This window comes from Delphinus delphis, chromosome 17 (assembly GCF_949987515.2).
Source record: "Delphinus delphis chromosome 17, mDelDel1.2, whole genome shotgun sequence".
Classification (NCBI taxonomy): domain Eukaryota; kingdom Metazoa; phylum Chordata; class Mammalia; order Artiodactyla; family Delphinidae; genus Delphinus; species Delphinus delphis.
In genome coordinates this window covers 80,025,710-80,043,243 of record NC_082699.1, presented here as the reverse complement: position 1 = coordinate 80,043,243, position 17,534 = coordinate 80,025,710, and the positions used below count along the sequence as shown (strand labels likewise).

Below are 17,534 nucleotides of genomic sequence, written 5' to 3'. Positions count from 1 at the left end.
CGGGGCGGCCGCGCGCGGGGGCGAGCACCGAGGCGCGTGCGGGGCCTGGGGCCGGCAGCGCGGGAGGCCGGCATGCGTGCGGCGAGTGCGGCAAAACGTACGCCACGTCGTCGAACCTGAGCCGCCACAAGCAGACGCACCGCAGCCTGGACAGTCAGCTGGCGCGGCGCTGCCCGACGTGCGGCAAGGTGTACGTGTCCATGCCGGCCATGGCCATGCACCTGCTCACGCACGACCTGCGCCACAAGTGCGGCGTGTGCGGCAAGGCCTTCTCCAGGCCCTGGCTGCTGCAGGGCCACATGCGCTCCCACACCGGCGAGAAACCCTTCGGCTGCGCGCACTGCGGCAAGGCCTTCGCCGACCGCTCCAACCTGCGCGCGCACATGCAGACGCACTCGGCCTTCAAGCACTTCCAGTGCAAGCGCTGCAAGAAGAGCTTCGCGCTCAAGTCCTATCTCAACAAGCACTACGAGTCGGCCTGCTTCAAGGGCGCCGCCGCCGCCGGCCCCCCGGCCCCGGCGCCCGCCGCGGCGCCTCAGCTCAGCCCCGTGCAGGCCTAGGGCGGCGTGGCCTCCGCCGGCCGGGTCGGCTCTCAGCAATACGGGCCCCCAGGGAGGTCTCCGCCGGCGAACGGGCGGAGGGGCCGGAGGGCGGGCCCCTCCTCACAGCAATAGGGGGAGGGGGCCCGGCCCCGCCCCGCCCGCCGGGGGCCCTGCCGGCCCCTTCAAGCAATAGGGTCCCGAGGGGAGACCCACCCCGAGCCCCCTCCCTTCCCCTCCAGGGTGCCCCAGGCTTTTTCCCAGCAATAGGGTCGAGGAGACCCAGAACCGAACCTCATCTCCGAGTTAGGTCTCTGAAGACCGGGGTGGGGTGAGGTAGGGAGCGCCCCCTTCCTCCCTCTTCTGCGCCCCTGGATCGTGTCGCAGAGACTCAGGTCTTCCCCACCCCTTCCCAAGCCTTCCAGGGCCAGGCCTGCGGCCTAGACGTCCAGGGAGCCGGTCCCTCCCCAGCAGCAGGCGGGGGAGGGGCAGGATGGGGGGCTGCAGAGGCGTCCCTACTCCTCAGTGTTCGTTGAACCCCAGGAGTGTTAGACGCGTTGGGGATCGGGGAGGGGGGCGGATGGCGGCACCTCTCTCCCTTGGGTTCCTTCTGGGGCCTCAGTCCGAGCCGCTCTCCTACCCTCGCCTCGCATCCCCTGCCAAATCCGAATTCTTCCAGCCCAGCTTCCCGGGCTCTGTCCTCCATAACGAATAATAATGACGCATATCAAATCGCATGGACTTATCCGACCTCCTCAGAACCCGCTCCCGCCCTGCCCCGGGGCCCCCTCCCTCGTACCCGGGCATTCGGTGTTGGAGGACGGATTTCTGGGGCCCGGCAGGCAGGCCTGGGCACAGCCCTCTACACACCTCTCTGTATTCGCTTTGCGGGTAAAGCCCCCTGGGGGGGGGTTGCGGATGCGTCGGGTTTCTTTCTGTATTTGTACGTTATATTTATGAACGGATTGCACTCGGGTCAGGGAAGGGGCGCTGCGGCCCCTATCCTTCCCGCCGACGCCAGGGGTTTGGGATGTCCTGGATCACTTTCCCCGCCCCTGAACCCCGCCCCACCCGGGCTCCGCCTCTTGGGAGCCTCAGGCCCCGCCTCTCAGAGGCCGGTCCCCTCCCTGGAACCCCAGGCCCCGCCCTCACTCTGTTGCCAACTTACGCCCGTCTATGCCAAAGCCTCGGCGGCGACACCGCCCCAAGGGCCCGCCCCATTGGCCGCCGCCTTTGTGACGTCACTGCATGCAGCCCCACCCACCTCCCGTCCCTTCCCGGGGCTGCCCGCTCCCTGTCCCTCTTAGTTAGTCCGAAGCCGACTATAGAGCAATAATGCGCACTGCATGCGAAGCTGCCGCCGCCTCTAGAGTTACTGAGAATCAGGTATCCCCCTGCCCCACCCACCCCATAGGCCCCTAGATCAGGGACGCTGCGCGGGGCCGGACGCGCAGACTTTCTTCCCCCTCCTCCTCCCTCCTCCTCCTCCTCCCCCCCACGGCAGAGGCCGGCGGGTGTAATGGTTTCAGGGGCGGGGCGGGGTGGTTGCCCCCCAAGACCCCTCCTTCAGTCGTCCATCACCCACCAATCCTTCATTAGGCACCAACTATGTTCCAGGCCCCCTTCTGAGTCCGCTAGGGACGTGGCGACCTGCGGGGTGTGTGTGTGTGTGTGTGTGTGTGTGTGTGTGTGTACGTTTGTGACGGGCCCAACGGGCTTGGGTGGGCCAGGGATGGCCGCAGGTGCAGAGAGAGCCGCGGTCCCTAGACCTAACCGTGGCCCCTCACTCCTCCCCGCCCCAGCGCCGAGCTAGTGCTGGGGGCAGTGGGGCTCTGCCTTTGACTTGGGCCTGGGTTCTCAGCTCAGGTGGCACAGACCGAGGGCCCCAAGGCCCAGCGCCACCAGGGCCACCCATACCGAATCCCATTCCTTCCATCCCCTGGCAATGAGGGCTCTGTCACGTCAGTCCAGGGCTCCAGGCCAGAAGAAAAGGTGCACGCTGGAGCATTTGACCTGGCTAGCCCCATCCCCGTGGGTACCAAGCCCAGCTGCTACTCCGCTGCTCCTGCAGCGGGGCACCTGGACCTGAGAGGCCACACAGCAGAGCCCACGTCCAAGACCCCTACCTCCCAGCTTGGTGTTCACACAGCTCCCAAGCTGGGGCCTGCCCCGCTTGCGCTGGGCACACCTGCATGCACACGCACACACAGGCACCCCACTCTACCCCACATGCCTATCTACCTACCTAAGGAGAAGGCCGGAGGGCTGTGGGCCGGCCAGGGTCTCCCGCTTCTCCCCACACCCCGCCGCCGCCGTGGAAAGCCATGGGCCCCCTCCCGCCCCCATAACTAAGCAGCACAATAACCGACTTAGCGAATTCAGGTAGAAGGAACGTTTAGGTAGCACCTATTTTGTACTGATTCTACGAGTAGGGCCCGAGATGCGGGGGCCCTCGGGTGGGGGCTGCGGCCGCCGGCCCGCCCCGCCCCCACCCCCGCCTGCGCCCCGCCGCCTTGTACATACTCCCACCCGGAACAGGCCGGGATTTTTACTCGGGCCGCGCCCCTCTTCCGCCCCCGTTTGGGGCCGGGCCGGCCGGACAGACGGACGGACGGACAGACCTCCTTCCTAAGCACAATAGCACCAGCTCCCCGGAGCACCGCACCTCCACGAGGAGAATAAATGCCACTCTTGATAGAACTCGGAGTGTCGGGCTGATGTATACAGGGCTGGGCCCGCGCAGCAGGGGGCACTGGGGTCACCTAGGAGGCGTCTTCCGGGTCCTGCCGCTCGTAAGAGGTCGGGGCAGGCGCAGGCCCAGCGCTGGGAGTGGCACCCTACCCACACAGCCTTGGAGTCGCGCCGCTGCCTTTTGCTGGGGTGCGCCCGTGTCTTCTTTTGCGAGAAGGCAGTCTTCCACCCTGGAGGGCCGGCTTGTCAGACCCCTGAAGGCAAGGCAGTTAGCATTTCTCCTGTGGCAGGTGACTCTGCTCTGTGCCAGGAACTGGGGAGGCTACAGTCAGATCTGGCCCGGGACTGATCTAGAATGGCCAGAGGAGGTGCAGCAGGGCCTGTAATCCTGTGGCCTGGGACACCCCCACTCTTCCTGTAGGGGCTCCTGCTGTCCCTACAGGCCTGACAGCCACCAGCGAGCCTTCCTCGATGCCACTGGAGAACATGGGGACAGCAGAGGGTGTGGGGTCTGACCCCTTCCTGCAGCCTGCTGTCCACATCCTGACTCCCAGACTCAGGGGATATGTTCCCACACTGAGGAGCCCTCCATAGGTAGCTGGGCCAGGCTGGCTCTGGGGAGGAGGTGCCCAGGGGTCATAGGAGTTCCCACAGCCGCCCACAGCCACCCACAGCCCTCGGGCTCTAGACAGGACGTCATGTTGAGGAGATGAGGGGCAGGGCTGTGCTGGGCTCAGAGAGCCCAGGGACATGGACTCCTACCGCAGCAAATGCCCTCGGCACCCAGGGAGGTAGGCATGAGCTGAGAGGTCCCACATCTTTGGAGACATGTGGTCAAACCAGGTCATCCCAGGCCCAGAGCAGCTGTCTGCACACTGGCAGGGGACAGGCCCACCCAGACTCCACTGGTATGGACAGCAGGGGAGACTGACCTGCAACAGACCATAGCCTGTGGGCCTGCTGCTCAGGGTGGGGCTCACCTGGAGGTGGGCGCCCCCTTCTGGGGAGCGTCATCAGCCTTAACAACCTCAGGAAAGCCCCCAGTATTGGTAGAGGATAGGTAGGAAGCATTGCCTAATTTGCATATGAAGACTGAGCCTCAGGGGGAGGAACAACTTGTCCAAGAGCTGCCTTTGACTTAAGCCCTGCCCAATACCCCACCCATCCTAAACTCAGATTCACACCTGGGTGGGCACCAATGGCAGGGAGGAAGGCTCTCAGAGGTCCACTCCTCCCCAGGGCTCCTCAGCTTCGGGGTCTGGATTGACTGTTTCTGCTTCTCCAAGACTCTAAGGGGCAGTGGGGGTGGAAGGATGGAGGCTGCCTCCCCGGTGCCTGGGACGAGCCCACGCTTGTCTCCACAGGTGTCCATGGACAGAACTTTGCATTCCAGAGAACAGGCTGCTGGTCACCATGTCCAGTGTCTTCCCTCACAGGCTTCCTTGGCCTGCCCGCGGTGCCTCCAACCTAGTGTCAGCTCGAGGCCCTTTCTAAACCCCAAAACGCTTCCAGCCCTTTATTCGACCAGACCTGCAGGTTCCTCACCCCGGGCCAGGTGTTGCTTCCACCAGCAGGGAAACTCGCCACTGAGCTTTCTTCGACAACTCCTCATGCACACATTTGTCCCCAAACAACCTCACCTACCTTGACCTTTTGCCTCTCCCCTGTGGGTCTGGGCCGCACCGCACCCAGGATCCTGAGGTGCTGGGGCTGTGGGCGGGGCTGGCGTAGGCCCCACCTCCCTCCTAGAAGTCCCGCCCACTATCAACCACAGGCCTCCGCCTCCCTCAGACAGGCCCTGCACCCCGCTGGCACAGGGGCTCTTCCTTATTGGTGCCTTCACAGCCCCTGCGTTCCCATTGGCTCGAGGCCTTCATCTTGCTCTCAACTTCGGTGGTGGAACCCTTGGTTCCCCCACAGGCCCCGGTCAGATCGGTCCTTTCTGACGGCCCCCAGTCCACCCTGGTCCCCTCACTCCTACTGCTTCTTGTCTGCCGACGACTTGGAGCCTGGACGCGGACACAGGCAGCCGCTTCTAACACGGCCCTTCACTCCTCGTTGGCTACTGCGCTCAGCCTCTCTGGGCCTACTGGCAGCCTGAGCCGTCGATCTTCTCCTCTACCAATCAGCGTGCCAGTCCGGGCCGGCCCTCTAGTCTTGGCTCTTTATTGGAGGATGGCAGGGCCAGAAGGTGCGCGGAGACACGTGGGCGTGGGTGGGGAGCTTACCACTAGCTGCCTGGGAGAGGTCATTGGGAGGGAGGGCCAGAGCTCCCAGGGCTCACCCCTACGCTGCGGGCTCCCGAGAGGACCCTCTCCTGCGTCCGACCTCCCTTGGGATCAGTACTCAGAAAGGCCTAGCTCCCCCTGGCTCAGGTCTGCCTAGGAACAGACGAACGTTCTTGGACACTGGATAAGAGACGGGGCTGGTCCTGACCCGCCGAGGCTGGGCCATGTGGGCACGCAGGAGGGGTTCTGGCGCCCAATGAGGGCGGTCCCTTTAGCAGGCTACTCGAAAACACCTGCAAGGTAGCCTCAGCCTGCCAGGAAGGGATGCCAGGCTGCTATAAGTCGCAAATGGTCCGGTGGCAGAAGCACGTGTCACCAGGGGGCCCAGGTGCCTGTCCGTGGAGGTGATGGATCCAGGGCAAGCCGGGCGGGAAGGAGGGCTGACCTCAGGCTGAGCCTCTGGGTTTATTTGCTTTCAGAGAGGTGATCTTCTCAGCCTTGCTTACCTCAGAGGAGTGAATGGAGTGGGTTCTGCGGCTAGGGGTGTTTCTTGGGTAAACCAGGCCTGAGCCCCCAGTGAACCCTCGCATCCGGAAATCCAGGATACTCACACTCCATGCTCTTTGCAAAATGCAGGTCAAGCCAAGTGGGACTGGACTTGCCCGCCCACGGTTCTCCCCGTGCAGTTGTTATGGTGTATTAGTTGCTTCATTTAACGACTGGATGACTGCAGACTGTGCAATGACACAGAAGCCTCTGGGCCGCCGCGAACTGGCACTTCAGGATCCCCACGCCCTGGCAAAACTGGCCCGGGTGCGAAAGGCGGGAAGCTCTGCAAGTCTGCGGACGAGGGCAGAAGGGGGCTGGGTGGAGAGGCGGGCCGGGCGTGCCCATTGTGGGGGCGAGGGCAGCACCCTTGCCCTTCCCCGTCCTGGGCCTGCAGGGGAGAAGTGCTGCCCTGGGCGTAGGTGGGCCAGGTGGAGGTACCCGGGACGCGGGGCCTGGGGCCTTTCTCTCGCTCCATCCTTTGGCCTGGCGCTTGTCTGAACAACCTAAGCGGAGGAAAAGCGGGGGCCTACGGTAGTAACTAGAGGGCTCGCGGAGCATCAACGCCCTAGGTGTCTGTCTGACAGTAACGCACGAGGCATTTCATAAATAACCTACATCCCCACACCCCGCGCCTGGGCTGAGGCATGACGAAACCCTGCGTTGAAAGAGCGGGACAAGGGTCAGGCAGCGGTCAGGAGGGGCTTCCAGCTGCCAGGAAGCCGCGCGTTTTCCGCCGAGGCCCTCGGGGAGCAGCGTCCGCCCCTGGCTGCGCGCCCGCCTCCGCGCTCCGGCTTGCGCCATGAGACTACAACTCCCAGCGTGCCCCGCGCGCCAGTGGACTACAAATGGACGCGCGCCGCGGCCACGGGCCAGTTAGCAGCTCCGGGAGCGACGCTGCCGCGGGCTCGGGGAGGACCCGGCGGTTGCGCGCTGATTGGCGGCGCAGGCTACGGCGGCCGACAGGGGGCGGTGGCGGCCTCTGGCCGAGGGACCGGAGGCGGGGCCTCGGGCCTCGGGCGCTGCGAGCGCGGTGGACCACGACTCCGCCGCGGCTGGGTGCGGGCTGAGGCCATGGGCGATCGCAGCGGCGCAAGCGGCTCCCGGCGCCGGAGGACGGGGTCGCGGCCCTCGAGCCAGGGCGGCAGCGGGCCCGCGGCGGCAGCGGCGGAAGAGGAGGTACGGGACGTGGGCGCCGGGGGGGACGCGCCTGCCCCGGAGAAGGACAAGGACGGAGACGTCGACGTGGGCAGCGGCCAGTGGGATTTGAGGTAGCGGTGCGCCTGACCCCTAACCTTTGACCCCGACCCGGGGCCTGCGCGACCCTCGCTGTTCCCCCAGGCGTGTCCGCCGCAGCTCGGATTCCGAGCCCGAGAGCCTGGCTTCCGGACTTTGCGTGGACAGGTGTGCCCCTTGGGCCTCCGCGGGGAAACTTAGGGAGAGGTTAGGGGTGGAGAGTCGCCTGACAGAGTCACACAGGTGGGGGCGCCGAGGGGAGCCGGCCCAGCTTCCAGACGCCCCCCCCTGCCCATCTTTAGGTGGGTCCTGAGGCTCTTTCCCAGGGTGAGCCCAGAACCTGGAGCCCGAGGTGGGCTGGTTCCAGCCACCCGTACTGTCTTCTTCCTGGAAGGAGATGGATGGCGTCTGGCGGTGTGTGATGAAGGGGGCCCCTCCTGAGGGCTATGAGGGGTGCCTTGTGGGTAGATAAGGCTCCCAGAGGAGGGTGGGCTGGCTGGGGAGTGGGCCAGCAGGAGCTTGGGACTGCCTGAGGAAAGGGGCAGGGGGCAATGCGAGAGGGTTTCTCATTCCTTGCAGACCCTCCCAAGAATGGTCTTCTCAAAGGTCCCTCATCCTTTACCCAGCGATTGATTGGCCTGGGGTCCTGCTTATATTACCAGCACAAATGCCTGCTCTAGGGTCAGAGATGGGTCCTGTATTGGGACTCTCACCCCTGGCTGGGGTACAGGAGAAGGGTTTGAAGTGGGCACACCCACAGGTGGTCTCCCTGCTTAGCTGAAGGACTCATGGGAAGCGCGTGGGGAGCAAGCTGTGGCTGATGGCGAGGACCTGGCCCACCTGGGCATTGGCTAAGTCCTGCAGCTGGCTCCAGGCGGTCGCTTTGTCGTCCTCCACGCCCCCTCCCCCCACCGGAGCCTTCCCGGCCCAGGGGCCCTCAGGGACTCTGGCTTTGGAAGCAGCTCCAGAGCTAGAGATTATCAAGGAGGAAGTGGGCAACCTGTCAGTGGGTTGGCAAGGATTTGCTCTCTCATGAAAGAAGAACCGAGGCTTTCTTCACTGGGTACTGTGGGGAGGGGATGGGCAAAGGCAGCTGTGGTGCGGGCACTGTCCTTGCCCTTGGGGTGCGCACAGTTCACCTGGGAGATAAGATAATCTCAGCACTGAGCAGTGTGGGCAAAGGTCTGGCGCAGAGTTCATGAGGGCGGCTCTCCTGAGGGGTGCTGGCTTCCTGTGGGCCTGAGGTGGGACTGAGGGAGGATGCAAAGGATAGGAGTGTCCTGGAGTCCCCTCTGCCACCTCCCCACATTATCCTCTCCAGGAGGCAGGGGCGTGGCTGGCTCCATCTCCCTCTGGAGGGGGTGGGATTTGGGGTCATTTTGTATGAGATGGGGGGAGTGTGCCAGCTTTGGGCCAAGCTGTCACCCTGGGCGGGCAGTCACTTTCCTGCTCTACGCAGGTCAGGTGGCCAGAAGCCTCCCCTGTACTCCTGCTAGTTGGGCTGAGCCAGCAGGAGCCCCGACTGCCCACCGTCAAGGCTGGGACCCTTGGGAAGAGGAGCTGGAGGTGGCAGGGATGGGCCACAGTCCCCTCGGGTCTGCAGGACACACAGGCTCTGTGCGCTTGTCCCTCATGCCAGATACCGCAGGGGTTGGGTCTCCTGGGGCAGAACCAGGCCTTGCTCTGTCTGCCCGCTTGGCATCCGGCCTCCGCCGCCCCTCCTCCCTGTCATCTTCCTCTCACCTGCCGCCTCTCCTCCCTGCTTGTTCCTCCCCCTTCTTCCTCCCTCCCCTCCCGACACTTCCTGCTCACCTTGGCCTGGCCGGGGCGGTCACGCTCTGGGTGGGGCCGGAAGGAGGGCCGCCCCTCTAGCCCTGCCTCTCAGCTCATTCCTTTCAGGTGCACCACAGTCGCCTGTGCGCTCTCCAGCCCTTGGTTCACGGGCCCTCCAGGCGGGGCCTTCTTGTCGTGGGCTCTCCCAGGGGTTTGTCTCTGGGGTGTCCTCTGTTTCTCCCTCTCTAGCAGGGACTGAGGACACGGGGAGCCCACCCAACTGGAGGAAGTGCCAAGGGGGTGGCAGCTGGGAGGCGAGCTGGCACCCTGCCCCCTCCTTGTTCTAACTGGCCCTGGAGCTGGACCGTGTGGTCCCGCGTGTGTGGTCCACACTTGGGGCTGTGCCTCTGGGCAGACTTTGAACCTCAGTGAGCCTCAGTTTCCCTGTGTGCCCGCCTCCCAGTGCTGGTGTGAGGTGGTGAAAGAGGTGATACCTGTGATGAGTTAGAATGGCCCTGCTGGCTGGGTGGGACTTGGGAGCAGGTGGGCAGGCCGCTGGAGGGCACAGAGGCGTGGGCAGCGCCTGCAGTAGGGGAGAGGGTGACAGAGCTCTGGGCGAGGCGGCCAGGCCCCGCGTCCATGCCAACCATGCCTGGTGCCCTCTGGTCCACTGCAGCTGACTGCATCGGCAAGGCTGGACCTCTGTGGGGATTGGTGGGCGGTGGGCTTCCTTCCCTGGGTCGGGCCCTCCGACCTCTGGGGGCACAGAGCTGCCTGGGTTGGGGGTCGTCAGAAGGCCGGTGGAGGGACCTGAGGGGCGGGTGTGGGTGGCTTGGGGAAGGCCTTAGGAGCTTGACAGCAGCGATCTGGGAGAGCTTTTATAATGTTACTTGTTGTCAGGTTTGGAAAATGCCACCGCTCCCTCACCCCCAGTTTCATCTTAGAGATTGCTGCAGATAAAGTCAGCGTGGTCTTCTCGGTGGCCCAAAGCGGGCAGGGGTCACGCTGTTGTGAAACAGTCCCCTGGGCGTGTCGAGCCGGGCGTGGACATGCAGATGGCGGTTGGCAGCTTGTAGCATGAGGTGGCTTTGGGACGTTTCCAGTAAAAGCGACTGGGCTTGAATTTGGGGGAGGGTTCTGGGCAAGCCCGGCCAGTGGAGAGGCCCAGAGACTGTCCTGTCTGGGGAGCTGGGCCTTGGAGCTCTGCTTGCCTCTTCGAAAGGCAGAGCGCCTGGGGTGGAGCTCACAGCCCCGCTGCGCGTGCTCCAGGATGGCGCTGGAGGGCTGGTGCGAGGAGGCCAGGGCTGTGACTGGGAGAGGCGGGTGGGCCAGGTGGGGGCAGACCTCGGTCTGGGAAGGCAGAGGTCAGACCGTCAGCACTGCCCTGGCTGAAGATGCTGAGTGGTGTCTCGTCCTCCCTGGCCCTCATCTCCTGGGTGCGGCTGTCTGAGTGCTGACCCCAGCCGTAGCCAGGCCTGCCACAGAGGCAGGGCCACCCCCGGAGGCCCTGTCTTCTCCTGTGCCCCAGCTGCCTCTTGAGGTGGAGCTGTGTCCACAGGAGGGAAGGGGAGGCCCTGGCTTCTCTTACAAAACCGGAGGCCTTGCTCAATGCCGTGGAAGGCCTCCTGGTGGCAGGGCACTCGGGGTGAGGCGGGGCTGCCGCCAAGGACCGGCACGAGGTCTGAGCCTTGCCCCGCCGTGCTGTGGCCCCTCCACCTCTGCCTCGCCCTGAGGGTCAGGCAGGGACGTGAGGGTCTGCGTCTGTGTCCCCCAGCCCCGGCGCTGGGTGGGAGCGCTCAAGGGCGGGGGGCACCGAAAGCGCCTCTGCTGGCTTCTACTGTAGACCTCCCTGCCATCAGGCGTCCAGTGCCTGGGTGCTGGTGCCCGCTGGGACCTGTGTGGGCCAGATGGAGGGAGGAGGCGGTTGGAGTGGGGCCCTTGGCTCACTGGGTGGTGGGCTGGGCTGACTGCAAAGGCAGATTCGCACCCCCCCATCTGTCCAGCATTGCCGGATGGGCCCCCGGACCCCTGGGGTGGACTCTTCCTGTGGGCCATCAGCACTCCTTAGCCAGCGAGGGTGGCGGCAACCAGAGGCAGCTGCGGGGGGAGGGGTGCTCCCAGCCTGGGGGACTCCAGCCGCCCCGTAGCCAGCTCCTGCCTGTGGCGTGCCCCGCCCACCTGCAGTGTGGAGCGGCAGGCCTCTGGGTGTCCCTGAGAGCTTGGCACGGCCTGGCCCCTCTCTGGTGACAGTTGGGGAGTAGGCTGGTGGGCAGATGGGCGTGCGCTGCCCAGAGTGAGGGGCTGGGTGTGGCCAGGTTCACAGGTGTCTGCCAGTGCTGGGAGGCATGGGCCTGCTTTGGGCCTCGCTCGAGGTTCTCACTGCCTTGGGCCCTGCGGGTGCCCACTCCTGCTTTCCAGGTGCCACCGCCTGCAGGATTCTCTGTTCAGCTCTGACAGTGGCTTCAACAACTACCGTGGCATCCTGAATTGGTGTGTGGTGATGCTGGTAAGTAGGGTGGCATCTTGGAGCAGGTGTCCCTGTGGCCAGGCGGGGCACGAGCTCTGCCCCCTGGGGCGGGTGGCCAGAGCTTTTGTGGCTGGGCTGAGTGGAGGGGGATCGCGGTGGCGGTGCCTGCAGCGGCCGTATACTGGGCTCCCGGAGGGCACACACTCAACCCTTGTCCCTGTTGAATCCCAGGAGACGCCTGCAGGGCTAGCGTGGGAGCCTTTGTGCCGTGGGCTGTGCCCGAGGGGCTGGGGTCTCCTGAGGGGCTTCTCTGGCTTGGCGTGGGGGCAGGAAGGAGTAGATGGGCTGGTGGGCCTTGGGGCTGTGGAAGGGGTGCTGTGGGTGCAGGGCCTCCTGGCAGCGCGTGTGAGTGGTCTTGGGGCTCCGCGAAGAGTTTCCTCTTCTGTTCCAAATGGCCCTCATGGGCGTGGAGCCCCCGGGCAGGCCTGGACTTGGAGGAGCAGGGGTGAGAATACGGTTCTAGCCCCGGGCTCCCCTCCCTCAGTCTCAGGAGGGTGAGAGTGGGGAGCCCCGCGCCTGCCTCGCTCTGCGGCCTGGTCGAGGCCACTGCTTCAGGGGCCCCGCTCCTCCGGCATTTGGCAGCTAGAGTCCAGCGCTCCAGGGTACAGCCTTCGGGCGGGGCAGGGGGCAGGGGCCTCTCTGGGCTCTGCCCCCGCCACTCAGGGCTGACGTGGCACATCACCCTTGACCCTCCACCCGACGTGTCTGCCTGTCTTGGGCGTGGCTCCCGCGGCTGCCCGTGTGCAAGGGGCTCCCGCACCTTCCCTGCCTGTGGCCCCAGGAGGCTCCCTGGGGAGCTGTGGGGCACCGTGCAGCCTGGTGGGTGAGAAGCTGGCTGGGCAAGGGGAGGGCGGGCCATTGGCCAGCCCAGACCCAGGAGATGACGTGTCCCTGGTCTCTGGAGGCCGTTGCCGGCCGAGGCTGGGTTTGTGAAGAGGGGGTCGTGTGGGGCGGGCCCTCAGCTGCCTGGGCGGCACTGTCTGCTCCCCTGCAGCCCCTGGGCCTGCCTGGCCCTTTGGTGTCGCCCCAAAGCCTTCCCCCTGCTTCTGGTACCTCTGCCACACCCTTCCTGTAGGAGACGCGCATCCCGCGCTGCGTCCCCTCTGCAGCCTGGGCCTCCAGGTGGGTGCTGCCTGTTTGCAGCTCCAGCTCTCGCCTGCTGTGAGCTCTCAGGACAGGCCACCGCCAGGTGGGGTGACACCGTAGGACCGCGTGCGTCCTGGTAAGCTGGCCGCTCAGGCGTGTGACTGGGAGAGGGTGTGGCAGCTGGCCCCTGCATCTCTGAGCTTGTTCACCTCCTCGTGAACCTTGCCAGGTAAGGGACCCCACCAGTGTCCCCTGGAGAAGCATCACTTTTCTGCGGACCCTTCCGTAACCTGCACGGGGCCTGTGCCTTGTGGGGTGAGGGAGCAGGTCCCCGTCCCTGCAGAGGAAAGCCAGGCCCCCAGCCACCGGCTAAGGCAAGAGCTTGTTGTGATGGGGCTCCATCCTCAGCTGCTGTTGCCGCAGGAATGGCCGAGGCGGGCAGGGGCGTGAGTCACAGTGTGGCGTTCCAGGCCCAGCTTCCCCCGGCCCCTCAGGACTCTGGCCCACAGGGCGTGGGCACTCCCGGTGCAGCGCCTGCCACACGGCCGGGCTCTGCGAGGACTGGCCTGACTGGCAGGGCGGCGCCCTGGGCGTGGGTTGTGGCTCCATCCGGCAGGCTTGGACTTTGGGACTGTCGCTGTGGCCTTGGGGCCCTCACCAGCTCGGTGGGATGGGTGCGGGCTGCTGGACGGCGTGGGTCTCTGTCTGCTGCTGAAGACACAGGCATCTGGGAGATGCCTGGTGTCGGGGCGGCTCCTGTTGGCGTGCCGGGGGCAGTGCCGAGGGGCTTCCCGCCCCTGCGCTGGCGTCTGCGGGGTGGCTGGCGAGTCTTGGAGCTTGGCGTGAGGTCAGGCAGGGCTGGGCCTGCAGGGTGGAGGCTGCTGCTGGGACCCACGGGTGCCGGGAGGAGCTGGGGTGGCTGTTCCGGGGCCAGAGGTGACGGAGTCGTGTCCCTCTCTCTCTCTTGCAGGTCTTGAGCAATGCGCGGTTATTTTTAGAGAACCTCATCAAGTGAGTGGGCCCTGGCCCTGCCCCACCCACTGCCAGCTCAGGCCCCGCCCTTCTCCCCCCGCTCAGACCCTCATCCCCCACCTGCCCATCCGCAGGTACGGCATCCTGGTGGATCCCATCCAGGTGGTGTCTCTGTTTCTGAAGGACCCCTACAGCTGGCCCGCCCTGTGCCTGGTCATTGGTGAGCTGAGTGCCCAGGAGGCCTCGGGTGGGGACGGGGCTGACCCGAGCCTGAACCTGCCCTGTGGCGCTTCTGTCCTCAGTGGCCAACGTCTTTGCCGTGGCTGCGTTCCAGGTGGAGAAGCGCCTGGCTGTGGTGAGCAGCACCCTCACGCCCACCCTCGCCCTGCCCGGAGGTCTGCTCCCCTCCAGCCAGACTTAGGGCAGACCAGCTGCCCGGCCCACTGTGTCTCATCCAGGCTTTGGGGCTGTGTGTGGCTTTCCCGGGAGGGGCTGCACCACAGGCCTGGCAGCCATGCCCTAGGGAGACCCTCTGGCCGGGGAGTGAGGGCCCCCGGCTGAGCACTGTGCTTCCCCCCCGCCACCTCAGGGTGCCCTGACGGAGCCAGCAGGGCTGCTGCTGCACGTGGTCAACTTGGCCACTATTCTCTGCTTCCCGGCGGCTGTGGCCTTACTGCTTGAGTCCATCACTCCAGGTGGGCCACCCATCTCAGCCCCATCCCAACCTGTCTCTGGGGCCCGTAGGAGAGACGTAGGCGAGCCACAGGGGCTGCCCCTGTGGCCGTGGCTCTCCTGTGGCCAGTGTGGGAGGTGCATGGCCTGAGCTTGCCTCTCCTGCAGTGGGCTCCGTGCTGGCTCTGATGGCGTACACCATCCTCTTCCTCAAGCTGTTCTCCTATCGGGACGTCAACCTGTGGTGCCGACAGCAGCGCAGGGCTAGGGCCAAGGCCAAGGCTGGTGAGGGGCTGCCTGGGGCTGGGGCCACCCGGGGCTGCCACCTGCTGTGGGGCTGGACCCGGGCGGCATCGCAGCCTCACCCTGCCCTGCCACTTGCTCGTAGCTGCTGCGGGTAAGAAGGCCAACGGGGGAGCCGCCCAGTGCACCGTGAGCTACCCTGACAACCTGACTTACCGAGGTGAGAACCCTGCCAGGGCCTGGGGGAGGGGCGCTGCTGGGGGCCGGGGCCTCGGCCTGCTAGCCCCACCCTCCCGTTGCAGATTTGTACTACTTCCTCTTTGCCCCCACCCTGTGTTACGAGCTCAACTTCCCCCGCTCCGCCCGCATCCGAAAGCGTTTCCTGCTGCGTCGGCTCCTTGAGATGGTGAGGCTGGAGGCTGGGGCCCTCGCGGGCTGGGGGGCCACGGGGCACTGGGGGGTTCAGCCCGCTGTTCTCTGCTTCCTCCTCCAGCTGTTCCTCACGCAGCTCATGGTGGGGCTGATTCAGCAGGTACGCGGGCTGGGCTGGGGGCTGCGCTGTGCGGGGTGGGGGAGTTGCTGGAGGAGGGTAGCTCGGGCGGCCAGCGAGCTGACACCCTGCCCTCTTTGCAGTGGATGGTCCCCACCATCCAGAACTCCATGAAGCCCTTCAAGGTGAGCAGGCAGGCCCTCGCGGGGTGGGGTCTGAGGGCGGGGCCGAGGGAGCCAGCTGCACCCTGTCTCTGCAGGACATGGACCACTCCCGCATCATCGAGCGCCTCCTGAAGCTGGCGGTGAGCAGCCTGGCGGGTTGGGGCATGTGGGGGGCGGGGTGGTGGTGTTCTGGAACCTGGCACGCGCCTCCCCGCAGGTCCCCAACCACCTCATCTGGCTCATCTTCTTCTACTGGCTGTTCCACTCCTGCCTTAACGCCGTGGCCGAGCTCATGCACTTCGGAGACCGGGAGTTCTATCGGGACTGGTGGTGGGTGGCTTTGGGTGTGGGGCCGGGGGCTGGGGGGGGAGGGCCCTGGCGCAGCCCGGTCACCCGCCGTCTCCCGACCCCCAGGAACTCTGAGTCCGTCACCTACTTTTGGCAGAACTGGAACATCCCCGTACACAAGTGGTGCCTAAGGTGGGTGTGGGCGCTGCAGCCAGCAGGCGGGCGGCACATGGCCCGGGCGCCCGCCCCACGGCCGCCCGCCCCACGGCTGCTCCCTTTTGCAGACACTTCTACAAGCCCATGCTCCGGAAGGGCAGCAGCAAGTGGGTAGCCAGGACGGGGGTGTTCCTGGCTTCGGCCTTCTTCCACGAGGTCAGTGCCCTGTGGGCGCGTCTGCCCCACCTCGGGCGGGGGTGGCCGAGGGGTAAGCTGACGCCCCTCTCGCCCCCACCCAGTACCTGGTGAGCGTCCCTCTGCGCATGTTCCGCCTCTGGGCCTTCACGGGCATGATGGCTCAGGTGAGCACCCCGCGTGGCCGGGCATCCGCTCCGCGCCCGGGAGCCAGCCCCGTGGTCGCTGAGGCCTGCTAACCGGGCCCCCGTGTCCCCAGATCCCACTGGCCTGGATAGTGGGCCGCTTCTTCCGCGGCAACTACGGCAACGCGGCCGTGTGGCTGACCATCATCATCGGGCAGCCGGTGGCGGTGCTCATGTACGTCCACGACTACTACGTGCTCAACCACGAGGCCCCGACGGCCGCGGCCTGAGCCGCTCCGGGCCGGCCCTCCCTGCCGCGGCTGCCCGCCTTGCCTCACTGCCCGTGGCTGGAGCCGGCCCCCCACCTGTGTGCTGGGGAGAGGCCTGGCTGCTCGATGCTGCCTCTCTGCCCCTATGGGGCACCCTCCTGCCCCCTCAGGGACGGCAGACTGGGCCCGTGGGAGGTGCCAGCAGTCGGGAGCTGTGCCGATCCTGCCCAGGGGTCTGAATGTGTCAATAAAGCGCTGTCCACAGTGAGCTCCCTCAGCCTCCGGGGCACGGGGCTGCTGGGAGGTGGTGGCCGTCCCAGTCCCGCGGGGGCGGCCTTCCTTGGGCTGGACCATGGGAGGGGGATCTGGGTCCCTTCGGCATCCCAGGGCCTGGAGCAGTTGCCCGGCTGTGGCTGGGCTGGGGGGAGGGGGTGCGCGGCATAGGACACAACCTCCCTGCATCCCAAGACTTCTTGTCCTACAAGGTGGGGCCTCAGAACTCCCAGGCCCCGTGTGCCTGAGGGCTCCCCAGAAGTGGACTTCAGCTTGGGGTGGGGCCGGAGGCCGAGAGGGCCGAGAATCAGGACTGACTCGAGACTCCAAGGCAAGGCTGCAGAGGACACAAAGGCCAAGTGCCCAGGCCCCTGGGGAGGGGCAGCCACATGCTGGGGCGCTCACCTGGGGTGGGCTCTGGGCCTCTGGGATGAGGCAGGTGGCCTGACCCAACCCTCGTCCTGGGCCTCCCTCTCAGTGGCCTCCCTGATAACTGCTGGCTTGAGGCCTCCCCGGCCCCCTCCCAGCCCTGCCCAGTTTTCCTGGCACTGACTGGGCTGGATGGTCCACTTGATACATCCTGAGTGTGGCCTTCGGGATACCTTGCTCCCAGAGCTTGCCAGGGAGGTGGGGGCAGCCCCGGGCTCCTGTTCCCACCTCTGGTGGAACCCCGAGGCTGTGCCGGGCCACGTGTGCCCTGACGTACAGCCACAGCCCAACAAGGTGGGCGTCTGAGGAGGTGACTGGGTGCTGGTCTCGGAGCCATGCTGCCCCTGCCCCAACCAGAAGCTGCTCAGCCCCGGGTCCTCGCCTCCTCTGGGTCATGGTGGTGGTTTGGGGAGAGGGAGGCCACCTGGGGGTGCCCTTTGAGTCCAAGGGGTTACAGGCCGCATCTCCCCGACCCTTGCCTCCTGGCGGCTGCTGGGAGAATGGTGAGCAGCGCGTGAGCCGGGTGGGGCAGGACATCGGGTGCGCTGCTCTGGCCCCTTCCCCGTGCTGCACGCACGTGCTCACCAGTGGCTGCCTGACGCAGGGGCGGTGCTGTGCTCCCACCGCCTCCC

The 17,534-nt window shown here is 66.1% G+C and overlaps 2 protein-coding genes across 2 annotated transcripts in view; both read left to right on the top strand.

Moving 5' to 3' along the window:
• SCRT1 (scratch family transcriptional repressor 1) overlaps positions 1 to 3,231 on the top strand; it is a 3,840-nt gene extending 609 nt beyond the window's left edge. Inside the window, exon 2 of the mRNA XM_060035294.1 lies at positions 13 to 3,231. Within this exon, the coding sequence (XP_059891277.1) occupies positions 13 to 560 (548 nt within the window). The 3' untranslated portion in view covers positions 561 to 3,231. The remainder of the gene's footprint in view (positions 1 to 12) is intronic.
• A 3,723-nt stretch (positions 3,232 to 6,954) lies between these two features.
• On the top strand, positions 6,955 to 16,468 carry DGAT1 (diacylglycerol O-acyltransferase 1). Its single transcript, XM_059995388.1, has 17 exons — positions 6,955 to 7,275; positions 11,432 to 11,519; positions 13,597 to 13,637; positions 13,733 to 13,818; positions 13,901 to 13,953; positions 14,188 to 14,293; positions 14,439 to 14,555; positions 14,659 to 14,733; positions 14,816 to 14,919; positions 15,007 to 15,045; positions 15,147 to 15,188; positions 15,263 to 15,307; positions 15,385 to 15,497; positions 15,582 to 15,647; positions 15,740 to 15,827; positions 15,911 to 15,973; positions 16,066 to 16,468. Exons 1-17 carry the CDS (start codon positions 7,079 to 7,081, stop codon positions 16,219 to 16,221), a joined length of 1,479 nt encoding a protein of 492 aa, XP_059851371.1. The 5' UTR covers positions 6,955 to 7,078; the 3' UTR covers positions 16,222 to 16,468.
• The last annotated feature ends 1,066 nt before the right edge of the window (positions 16,469 to 17,534 follow it).